Source organism: Alligator mississippiensis, chromosome 1, assembly GCF_030867095.1.
Source record: "Alligator mississippiensis isolate rAllMis1 chromosome 1, rAllMis1, whole genome shotgun sequence".
NCBI classification, from domain to species: Eukaryota; Metazoa; Chordata; order Crocodylia; family Alligatoridae; genus Alligator; species Alligator mississippiensis.
In genome coordinates this window covers 92,784,855-92,797,381 of record NC_081824.1, presented here as the reverse complement: position 1 = coordinate 92,797,381, position 12,527 = coordinate 92,784,855, and the positions used below count along the sequence as shown (strand labels likewise).

Below are 12,527 nucleotides of genomic sequence, written 5' to 3'. Positions count from 1 at the left end.
TCATAGCACCTGTGTGCTGTTGAAACGCATTCTTCTGCCTACACACTCCTGTTCCAACTGAGCCAAAGCCAGAAAGGAGGCAGAAACAATTGCCCTGAAAGTGGTCCCTACTGTTGTTCTTGTGTACAAGGGAGACAATGATCCTGTGAGCGGTAATGCACAGTACACTTGGGAGTACTGCAGAAGCACTATAGACATGCCTACTGTTTTCATTGCTTTAAGCACAAATGTCCTAGCCTAAAAAGAACCCACAGCAAGTGCTTCACTCCTGTGGCCTTGTGCAGCCATACTCAATAAATGCTAATTCAGTGAGGTGCAGAATTACCTTTGGGTTTTTTTCAGGGTTACAATTTGTTCAGCTTCCTGGCCAGTCGCAGCACATTTGTGTTCTGTTCTTACCTTGTATTCAAAACAGAAATGCAGAATATGCCTGTGAAAGTCTGTTCGGAAGCACCTACTTATGCAATAGAGAGAAGACTTAATTGGCTTTCACCTGTCTAATAATCTGGACAGGTGAATGCTAATGCCATTTAGAACATACGTCATACATTTATGGATGTCCTAATGTACCTTTTGTTGTAAGATGATCATGAGAATAAAGGTGCTTGCTTAGTCTTTTATTCTGTGTCTACAAAAACAGGTCATAATATCAGAGGTTGTTTATCTACGTAGACATTATACCAGCAGTATGTAAGTTATTACTTTATAAAATGGTTTGAACATCTTAAGGGATAGCCAGCACGGGTTTGTCACAGGTAGGTCTTGCTTGACCAATCTCATTTCCTTCTATGACCAGGTGACCTATCACCTGGACAAGGGAGAAGAGATTGATGTCATATACCTTGACTTCAAAAAAGCCTTCGATCTGGTATCCCATGATCACCTTTTGGTGAAACTGGTCAGTTGTCGCCTTGGGTCCACCACGATCCACTGGCTGGAAAATTGGCTCCGTGGTCAGACCCAAAGGGTAGTAATTGATGGAAGTCACTCGTCATGGTGTCCTGTGACCAGTGGGGTCCCCCAAGGCTCTGTCCTTGGACCCATATTGTTCAACATCTTCATTAATGATGTGGACACTGGAGTCAGAAGCGGACTGGCCAAGTTTGCCGATGACACCAAACTTTGGGGCAAAGCATCCACACCAGAAGACAGGCGGGTGGTCCAGGCTGACCTGGACAGGCTCAGCAAGTGGGCGGGCAAGAACCTGATGGTGTTCAACGCCAATAAATGCAAGGTTCTCCACCTTGGGAAGAAAAACCCGCAGCATCCTTATAGGCTCGGCAGTGCTATGCTGGCTAGCAGTATGGAAGAAAGATACTTGGGGGTCATCATTGACCACAAGATAGAGCCTGCAATGTGATGCTGCGGCTAGTAAAGCGACCAAAACGCTGGCTTGCATCCATAGATGCTTCTCAAGCAAATCCCGGGACGTCATTCTCCCCTTGTACTCGGCCTTGGTGAGGCCGCAGCTGGAGTACTGCGTCCAGTTTTGGGCTTCACAATTCAAAAAGGATGTAGAGAAGCTTGAGAGAGTCCAGAGAAGAGCCACGCGCATGATCAGAGGTCAGGGAAGCAGACCCTATGATGACAGGCTGAGAGCCCTGGGGCTCTTTAGCCTGAAAAAGCGCAGGCTCAGGGGTGATCTGATGGCCACCTATAAGTTTATCGGGGTGACCACCAGTATCTGGGGGAACGTTTGTTCACCAGAGCGCCCCAAGAGATGACGACTAGGTCGAACGGTCATAAACTACTACAAGACCATTTCAGGCTGGACATAAGGAAGAATTTCTTTACTGTCCAAGCCCCCAAGGTCTGGAACAGCCTACCACCGGAGGTGGTTCAAGCGCCTACGTTGAACACCTTCAAGAGCAAACTGGATGCTTATCTTGCTGGGATCCTATGACCCCAGCTGACTTCCTGCCCTTTGGGCAGGGGGCTGGACTTGATGATCTTCCGAGGTCCCTTCCAGCCCTAATGTCTATGAAATCTATGAAATCTGTAGTGCTAAAGGTGTGGGAAGAGACTAAAATGCACTTCGTTTAGATCTTTTGTTTAATATTGTGCATTTGAGTTGCCAGTATACACTGGTTCCCTCGGACAGAGGGAACCAATGTTCAGTGGCATAGAAATATGAAAAGGGGAGGTGGAAAAGATAGGGATACATTCATCACAAAATGTCCTGTATCAAAGTTATCAATGATACTTTTTTGTGAAACTGGATTATCCTAGGGGTGCTGACAGGCCTGACAGTGGCTCTGACAGACGCAACAGTTTGATGCATGATCTGCCACTAAAAGTGGCTGACAGAAGTGCATGGCTGCAGAGCGCTTTAAAAAGGTCCAATTGGGTGACAATCTGAACCCTCATTATGAGTGTTCAAATGAAGGCACTCCAAATCAGCGTGTGTTTATTAATATCTGTCAACACAGCTGGAAGCAGGGCTCATCTGACAGCTGAGCTCTACTCTCCATGCTGTCTTCAGAATGGGAGTGAGGAAAGAGAGTGGAGGGAACTCATTCTGGGGTTTGCCCAACCAATGCTGGAGAGTGGGCCAGAGAGCCCCGCAAGGTGGGGATGGCTCCAGTCCACCTGCCCCACTTTCCAGCTCTGGCTTAGTAACCCTCAAAACGAGCCCCCTCCTCTCCCTTCACCCCCTCCCATTCCAAAGAGAGCACCAGGGCTTGGAGGTGGGAAGAGTGGCTGGAAAGACACAGCCACTCCTAAACTGCACCTCATCTTGCAATCCCTGAGACCCAACAGCAAATGTCTTTTGGGTCCTGGGGATAGCTGTAACTCACGGTACTTCCTGTGAAGCGTCATGAGTTACAGTGGGGAGCTGTATGTGTCCTCAGTGAAGATTTTAAAAGCTGAAACACAGGGTGGCTGGCCCTGCAGGTGGTCATTGCCTGTTGAAGGCACTGGAATCCTTTATTGGTGGGCTTTTGGGTCAGGTTCTCATTCTCGTTCAGAATGCAGGCTGAATATGTTTTTGGGTGACTCTAACTCAGTCCTTTCAAAATTGTATTGAAACATCTTGTAAACTTTGCAAAGACTTTTTTTGGTGGGCAGAGAAGAGGGACAAATTGTCTACCGTGAGGTAGAACATTAAGAGACTTCTTGAGGAAGGGCAGGTCACTGGCTTTGTGCAGGGAAGCATGGCTTGTTTGGAGGATTCTCTTCTCTCTTTGCTTAGGTTAATGATTTAAAGAGGTGGAAACCTTTAAAAATATGCACCTTAAGTAATTTTTAAGTGTGCAAATGAAAACTGCTCTCTGAAAGTATAGTCCTGGAATTCTTGCAATCTCACCATGAGGTGCTGCATTCCATGTACCTCTGAATACGAGCTTCCAACATGAGGGAGACCGTGTACTGTGGGTTCTTGTTCCTCCCCAACATGGGCATGCTCACAAGATGGTTTATTGGCAAACGCATTAATTTAAGTATGTAATAGCATTGTGTATTGCAGCTTTCAGATACCCCCCAACATGAAATACATTTGGCTATCAGATCTCTGTTCATTGGTGAGAGTTAGTAGATGATAACATGCTGCACACATGATGATCTTTTCAAATGCTTTTTATTTATACACAAAATCCTATATGGGTATCACAACTACAACAACATTCCAACCCTACAACTCATATCTGTCAGTTGTTCTTCCTAATCATAGGCTACATGCATGCCAAATTGGCATATGACTTTTAAGTAGGTTTGAGCAGTCACAAAAGTGCCTTAGCTGATTTAAGAGATTTTTCTTCTTGGATTACTCAGAGGTGACCAAAAAGAATTTTCTCAGACTTTTTAAAAATATCTCCCCTCTAGGCAGAGAACATACTGGAGAAGTCTTACCGTGGGCCTCTGTACAGTGTGCTGTCAAATAAATAAAATATCTGTTTGAAAAGACATTTCCAAAATAGTGAGTAGTTCCTGAAGGCAGAATCTTTGGAAAAAAGGGATTTGCACCAGGTTAATTTCTCAGCTCTTTTCAGTCACGCACACAATTCTCACATGACTGACTCTATCTCACATGGGGTTCATTACCTTTATTCTTTGTAAATTATTTATTTGTAGGGAGCTAGCAGCTGGGAGCCCCCATCATGGGCCATAGCTATTGTGATAGGTGCTATAAATGCACAGCAGCAGTGCTGTCTATACACCCAAACAACTTAGAGTCTGTATGGCCAGATATACACTAGAAAAGGTTTGCCAGGGTAGCTAAACCAGCACATAGTCCTTCCACAGATGCAGATTTTATTGGCAAAAATGGGCTTTTGCTGGCACATAGTATATACTGGGCTTTTTGTGAAGTCATTTGTCTTTGTGAAAAAACACTTGTTGCTAGTATAAGCAACTTCTTGCATCTTAAGCCTGTCTAACAGTGTTACAACAAAGTATCTTATTATCTGGTTTTCCCACAGTTCACTGGGAAAGAACTTGGCTGTCCTGTGCATGCATGGGGAGGATTGTGGGAAGGGGCTAGAGAGCCACTAGTGCTGGAGATGATTTGGCCTGCCTCTTTGCTGTTAGGGATTGGTTAGCCGCCCATATGAATGACTGCATTTGGCTTTAGCATAGTCTCTCAGAGAGGCCAGATAGCACTGGTTGAAAACACACCCACATCACAAATTAAATTGTTAGAGGCTTTTCTGTGTGGATGGAATGACTATTTGGGGACAGTACTTGAATAAAAGCTTGCAGTAAAGACCTACCTAGAAAGCAACCTCTCCTTGTTAAGGTCAATTGGAAAGCTTGCACCTACACTTCTTAACTTGGTGTGTTTCACACTTTCTCATTAGACAGTCCTTGACTTCAATTTGCATTCCATATTGGCTGGCCAGAACCCAAAAGTGTTGATTACTGAGAGAGACAGCAAAGGCTGTCTGTTAAATACCCCATCATCAAAAAAAATAGTCTGACTACCACTCATTGTGGAGATATAAAAACATGTTGTGATTTTTTTTATTATTATTATTATTAAAACACAGCTGTTCCTCTTTTCTTCTCAGATGGTGCATCCTGCTCATGCTGTTAATGAGAATGCTTTGTGATTATATTATGAGATTTCTCTGAGCAGAGTTTACACAAAACTTACACTCTCCATGGAGGTGTTGGGCTCTTTTGGAATATCTGCATTTGCGTGAACCCTGATTAGAGCTGTCAACAGATGGATGGCTCTCAGTCAACTGTGTTGCTCTCTGGCTTGATGTAATTGTGTATTGTGGTAAAGGAGCACTGATGTTCAAGCTGCTGAACCTGGTGGGGTCCGTTTTCTCGGCACCTGCCCCTGGGAGTGGGTTAGGCGTGGCAGGAGAGAGGATTCTCTCATTAGGAGAGGTTTCCTTCTATTGAAAAAGCTAATTCAGGAAGAAGGCGATGTGAACATGAGGTGCAGTTGCCAAAACTGCTTTGCCTTCTTTTTATGTGAGATTTATCACAGTGGTCAGATTAAATTTACAGGACAAGTGTGTCTGACAGCAGCTTTCCAGTATCTGCTATGAAAGAACTCCATGAGATGTGTACAGTGTGCTGATTAAAGCCTTTCTCTGACGGTTTAATGCTTTAAACTGAACCCAGCACTGTCTGGGTTTCTTCTGAGGAGGAGAATTTGGCTTAGCTTGGCAAAGACAATGCTTCTGTGGCTTGAGTCCCCTCTTCATTGTGTGGATCCCATTCCAGATCTTATTGGTGACCTGCAGACCATAATGACTCATAACCATGCTACAGTTGAAGTTTTAACTATGATTTAGCTGCTGGCATTATGTTTTTTGTGTGGTACTTGCCCTAGATTATCATGAGCTGTTATGGTGGTGTTACGGGTATCTGTAAATCTTTTTTTTTTTTTTTTTCAATGTAACATCACTCTTAGTCCTAGATGACAAGGTAACAACCCAAATTAATTAAGCTTTTCTATTGAGAAACTGAGCTATAAAGAGGTTGTCACATATCCAGGATCTGAAAGGAAATAAAACCTGGACCAGAATCAAGTACTTTTGCCTCCCATTCCTAGGTCGTAACCACCAGAGCATTCTGCCTTTTTGTGCATGCACATATGTGTGCGTGTGTGAATGAATTTGATCATTTTTCGTAGGCAGTTCTAAAGTGCTAACAAGTTCTAGGCCAGGGTCATAACCACCAGAGCAATCGTAGATCTAAGATGTTTTGTACTTCTATTCATGCAATATTCAGGTTCTGGGGTACCTAAGCTTCTGTTGAAAATTCCTGATTTGTGAGGCTACCCTTGAATGCATGACCAGAATAATCTGGCAGGTGGTATATTTTTGGATTTGTCTGCAACTTCAAATATCCAAGAGGGGTGAGTTTCCTTTGCTCCCATTCTCTTGCTGGAGTGCTCATTCTCCAGCCTATTGACAATGCTTCAAATGTTTGATTGCATATCATTTCAGTGGTGGAATGGAGAAAGGGTGGGAGTGAAACCAGTGGAAAGTAGGACTTGAGCAGTGCAGCAGGGAAGAAACTGCACAGCTAAAAAAACAGCAGAGAAACAGGAAGAAGGATGGGAAAGGAAGAGAAACAAAGGGCAAGAAGTAGCAGAGTCCCTCAAGGCGAGCGTGTTTTCCAGTCAGTGATGGTAAGGTACACAACGAGCCTTTATATGTGTAGCGAAGACATGAGGCATGCCATGGGGGGAAGGGAAGTATCAAGTCCTACATTTGGACCTCTGCCTGTAACTATGGTTTTTGAGCAGAACTTGACTCTTCCCAAAGAAGGGGTGCCCTGATCTAGGCTGTATCTCAAGCTGTGACATGTTTTTCACCACGTGTGCTCTAAAATATAGTGTGTGAAGGTTGTGGATTGAGGCATGTGTGTGAAACCCATGCTTCCCTATTTGTAAATATTAGTGCACAGAGCCCTCTTCAGGTGTAAAGGCCTCACTGTATATAGGGCACGGAGAAGATTGCCAGTCATCGTCATTGCTTTGCAAATGATGGGTTTGGATTCTGCAGTCCTTATCTGCTCCCCTCAGACTTGAAAGGGCTTTGGTGTGTCCCGCCTACTACAGATATAAGAACCTGTAGTGATGGACTTGAATTGGCAGCAGTGCGAAACCTGCAGTTAATGACTTGGATGTTTGCAGCCAGCATCTCAGTCCTAGCTTATTGAGTTCAGAGCTGGATTTGCCCTGATACCATTTCAGTGCTTTCTGTAGGATATTTGTAAACAGCATCAGCCAATAGAATTTTTTTGGAAATCTGTAAAGAGCTGATTTTGAAGTGCCCAGGGCTCCATTCCTAAAGTATATTCTGCGCTGCTAAGAAGAGAGCAAGAAAACATCACTTGGATCCAATCTTTGTTTTCAGACACGTGCCTGTAGTGCTGCATGTAATCCCTTCACTCCCTGACTTCAGTATTTAATCCCTTTTCCCTGAACAAATAGGTGCCTCTTACAGCAAGGGGAAAGGGGGTGGGAGAGGACGATGATGACAACTGATGTGTGGATGCAACTAGGCAATGTTTTCATTATCCAGTTAATCTCTCTATATCATCATGTATTCAACAAACAGCCACACTCCCCTTGCTGCCTGCCTGCTCACAGGAAGAAATTTTATCTTAGTCAGTTGATTATGGTAAAGGCTGAATGACTCATTGCACTGTGATCCTGTCAGCCCTTTCAGGGTTATTCAAACAATGGGAATGATCAGCCAGACAGATAAAATGTTTAATGTTCTGGATTGCTAGGGTCATCAATTTAGCATTCGTGTCTCTGCAGCAGTGCCTAGGGCCAGCTTTCAGATCAGACTAGAGGTTTACAACAATGTAGCAGATGAGCATTGGGTGACAATGATGCATACACTGTTTTGAATTGTATCTAGTTATGTTCAGGGCATACCTGAATCCCCTCCATCACCCGTTTTACGGTGGAACCTTCCGTATTAGACTGAGGTGAGAACGCTGCACAGATTGATCTGGGTTGTGCCATAACCTTAAGGAAATGCTCACTAGTTGCTTATGATGAGATTGTAGTAACAATCTTGCTTTTCATTCTCTATATAATTACTATTGGTGTTTCAAGTTATGCTTATTCTTCCTTCTCCTGTAGTTGGCCCTTCTGAATTTCATACTACAGATTGTATCCAATTCTATAGTTCACACTACAGCCTGTCTCATTCTACATACTCCACACAACAGATTGTTCTCTTCTTTTCCCCTTTACTGTTTGGATATCTCCACTAGTCTGCTCAGAAAGCGGGGGGGGGGGGGGGGAATCCCCCATAGTCTTCCTGGTTTCTTTGTAAACTAAAGTACAACTTTGCAAGTATTGTTAGTAGAAGCCTTTTTTGTAGGTAAGTGAGGTCTCTCAGCAGAGCTCTGCGCAGCTCTGCGTCTTTAGCCATTTCCCTGAACTTGTGGTCAGCACTGGTCCTCTGGCCAGGACAGCAAACAAGTATGTCTTGTCCTTAGTCACTTTTGCTCCAACAGTTAGTTATTAGGAGATGGTATGCAGCATCTGTCTGGCCTGTCCTCAGAGCAAGGGGTCAGACTCTTCCTGAACAGTCCCTGTGTTCAGGCATATCAACCTTATGCACTCCGCAGAATGATATGCTGATGTGTATTTATTTCAAGAGCATCTTTAAGGAGGAATAAAATGCTAATTCTGATCTTTAGCTCACCAACTATCAGGAACTGCAGTTCTACATTTGGCACCATTCAGGTCTCCAAACCAGAAGCCAGGTGATGGAGATCAGGTGATACTGCAGCCTGAAACATTTTCTACCATCAGGATGAATATGCCAGTATTGTTTGTCTTCATCCTGCTTGTGTGACAGACCCAGTTTAGAACCAGGATTTATAAGATTTCCTACACTCATCAAACAGCATTCTTTCAGGACTGATATCCTGGTTTATTGTAGTCAGAGAAGGCAAAGCGAGCAGTTAATCTGTTGCAGCTCTTGGGCTTTTCTTCGGGGATTTGCACACAAAGACATTGAAAATTAGAGGGGATGAGCAAAGGACTGAGATGAGGCATCTCAGCTGCTAGCTGGCATTTGTGCAGCTGCTGGGAGGAGTGTCATGGTGCCAGGTTTCAAAAGCCTGTTTGGGAAACACATGTATGGAACAGCTTGTTGTTGATGTGCTTTGTGCACTTGCTTTCTGGACTGTTTCTGTAAATGTGACTCTGCGTTTAAGTTAGAGCTAAAGGCTGAAGGAGCCAGTATGCTCAAGTGCTTATAAAAGAGCTCTGGTCTTTGAAATGTACCAGTAGTTTGTTTCTGTATTATTGCATTATGCCTGAGCCTTTTACAGGTATTTAAATATGGCAGCTCAGGAGGTAATCATCTGTTTTAAAGAATTCAATTGGACAGTTTAGGAGAGGGGAGAAGGGAACAGCAACTTTTCCCAAAAGATTTATCATCAACAAGTGCCTTAAGGACTAAGCAGCTTTTCTAGCATAACCAGTAGTGTGTTTAGGATTTCACTGTTTGCATTCTGATCACTGCAGGAGCTAAATGCAAAACCATCTAATGCTAATGTGCTTCCCTGATAAGAAGATTAGGGACAGTCCAGTGATGCAGGAACAAACAGAAAGCTCATCTGTAGGCGATCCAAAGTATGGGAGCAACCTGCGGGAAGATTTTCTTGCAGGGCTTATTATTTCAGCCTTGGGAGGCTGACTCAACGCTTGATATTTTTCTAGCATTCTCTATTTGGCTATCAGTGAGAAGTGTTGCTGCTTTTCCATCTTCATGGGTACGGCTGAAATGGTGGCCATTAGTAACAGAAATGTGAGGAAAACATTAGGAGAAAAGATGAATCATTCCTGATTGCTTCTTAGTGATTAGGACAATGAACTTGGTTGTTGTACATTAATCATTTGAAGATCACATTAAAGCTGTCTCTGCAACTGATTTGCAAAATTAAGACATTGAAATAGCTGAAAGAAGCTGTATTTCTTAGTCCATAATTATAGGAATGCAGAATGGGTAGGATTTTCAAATGTGACTGATTTAGGAGCACAGGTGCCACTGTCTTAACATGCCCGAATACCTTTTTAAAAACTTGGCCCTGAGTTAAGACTCCTGAATAACTTTGAAAATCTGATCTTTGAGATTTTGAAAAGCCTGTTGTGTGTATGTATACCAAGTACAACACAAAATAGCGATTCCTATTATTCCAGTGTAGAGTGGTGTGAAGATGTTTATTGTATTCATATATCCTTCTTGGACTATCAGTTGTAGAACAGGGTGAAACCACGGCATCTGGTTAATTCACAGGCCCCATTAAAAGAAGAGCCCTGAAGAGAGGACTAAATTGTTAATGCCTTAGGTTGGGTAGTATAAACTACTGTCTTATGCTTTTGAAGGAAGGGGATTTTAAAGAGAGACTAATAGTCATTTGGTCCCTGTCAAATGACACTCTGTTTGTTTCCATAGATCCGTCCTGTTATTGATGAAGTCTTCTCTTTTTCTGAAGTTCCAAAGGCTTTTCTGAAAGTGGAACAAGGACACGTACATGGAAAAATAGTGATCAGTTTATTCAATAAAATATAATGTCCCTTGGAGCCATGTTGTTCTGCTTGTAATCTGTTCTATCTGGGATATGGTACTGGAACATAAAATTGGTCGGAGTTAAGTAGTTTTTTCTTGTAAATGCATCTCAAATGGTGTAAAAATTTCCTGGCTTCACAGCCTCTGAGCAGCAGGTGAGAGAGGTGTGTGGGGGGTATATTTTGTTTTTTAAACTGTTTAATTTAATATTAAATTTACCAGTATAAAGAAGCCCTGTCTTAAATCCATTCTTCAGCAGTTGTTGGGTTTGAGAAAGAAATGCTAATGCTCTTTTTGGACCAAGTCATTTACAGCAGTGTTGGGAGGAACTGTTGACTGCACAGGTTGCTAAAAACTAGTAGGACGGGATGATTAAATTGATAGCTGTTTTATCTGTTACTACGCGTCTGTAGATCTACTTCTGTATATAACTGAATGGCCCTGGGAGACTAAGGGGAGGGGATTGCACCTCCTCAGACACATCAGGGAAGTGAAACCAAGTCTCTTACTTACAGGGCAACTGCATAACCATTAGGTTATGGTATAAAGGTGGGTACCAGCACTTTTTTTTTTCTCCTTCTACAGGCATGTTTAAAAAAAGGGCAGGGATAGGAGGGAGCCTTGTTTCCTTCTTTAGAAGAATGGCAGTAGCCATCTGCCTTCAGCAGAGAGCTTCAGGCTCTGAATCCTAAGTAAGCAGCAGAGGGACAGGATTTAATGAGCCAAGGCTCTTTATCCCAGGTTTTGGATTCTGCTCTGGGAGACAGGCACCAAGTACTTAAGAGACAAAGGATTTGAATTTTAGCTACTGTGTGAAGGTTGACCTTCCCCTCCTCGCCCAATCACACTCAAAGATGAATGGACTCTTAACACTGTACCCATGCCTCTATCACCAAGACTCACTAACCACCAGTTGCTTCGATGACTTAACTAGGAACTCCAAGGAATAAAAATTCTAGTTAACCCAATCCTAATTATTCTGCTGTGAAAATTTTCATTTCATCAGGCTTCCTATTTCTCTCTTTATCCCATAGCCACTGTCATACAGATTTTTCTGTATTGGCTGCAGGACATCTTTAATTGCCCTTACTAAAATTCAATACACTTTATCTTTCCCTTTAGTCTTACTTTGTCGACCATACTAATTCATGCTTTATCCCTAGAAGGTTATTTTTGCAGCTTGTTGCCTTGCTGACTAGAGTAGAACTATCCAGGCTTGACCCACATAAGTGCCCTATAAGTTGGCTCAAAGAGAAGGAATTAGAATCATGGAAAAATAGGGTGGGAAGAGACCTCAGGAGGTCATCTAGTCCATCTCTTTGCTCAAAGCAGGCCCATCCCCACCTATAGCATCCGCCAAGGCTTTGTCTGTCTGTGCATGTCTACACATTCCTGTGCTTTAGTATTTCCTTTTGGAAGTAGTAAAGCATGACGCAGTATGGGTGGTGGTTACCGCACCATGCGTGTGGTGCGCAGTTGGATTTCACTGCTATGTCACCATAGTGGCAAGCTATATCAGGGGAGCATGCTACTATGGCAACATAGCTGGTAATCGCATGTAAACCCACATTATTACTACATTGCCATAATGTACCATATGGCAATGTAGCGTGTTGCTACGTTGCCGTAGGGCAACATGTAGACGCACCCTCTGTGTCTTAAAGACCTTTAATGATTAAGATTCTATAACCTCTCTGGGTAGCTTGTTCCAGTGCTTTACTACCCTCCTAGTAAGAGAGATTTTCCTAATATCTAACCCCAACTTCCCTTGCATCTTGCTCAAGACCATTTTTCCTTGTTCTAGCATCTGCCACCACTGAGAACAGTCTAGCTCCATCCTCTTTGTAACCACACTTCAGGGTGCTTTCAGATGTAATCTGTACCATCCATCTGCCTTATAGTAGGCATAAATCATCTGCTGATGTCTAGGGATTGGTAGAACAGTAGTAAAAGTCATTCAGTGCTTAAATTACTGATTCAGTTGGAAACAGATCCAGAGTGCCCAAAAGTCAGACTTGATCG

General features: G+C 43.1%; 1 protein-coding gene across 1 annotated transcript in view; it reads left to right on the top strand.

Moving 5' to 3' along the window:
* Nucleotides 1-10,519, top strand: part of RTN4IP1 (reticulon 4 interacting protein 1) — a 43,798-nt gene extending 33,279 nt beyond the window's left edge. Inside the window, exon 9 of the mRNA XM_006276733.3 lies at nt 10,392-10,519. Within this exon, the coding sequence (XP_006276795.3) occupies nt 10,392-10,508 (117 nt within the window). The 3' untranslated portion in view covers nt 10,509-10,519. The remainder of the gene's footprint in view (nt 1-10,391) is intronic.
* Nucleotides 10,520-12,527: the final 2,008 nt, after the last annotated feature.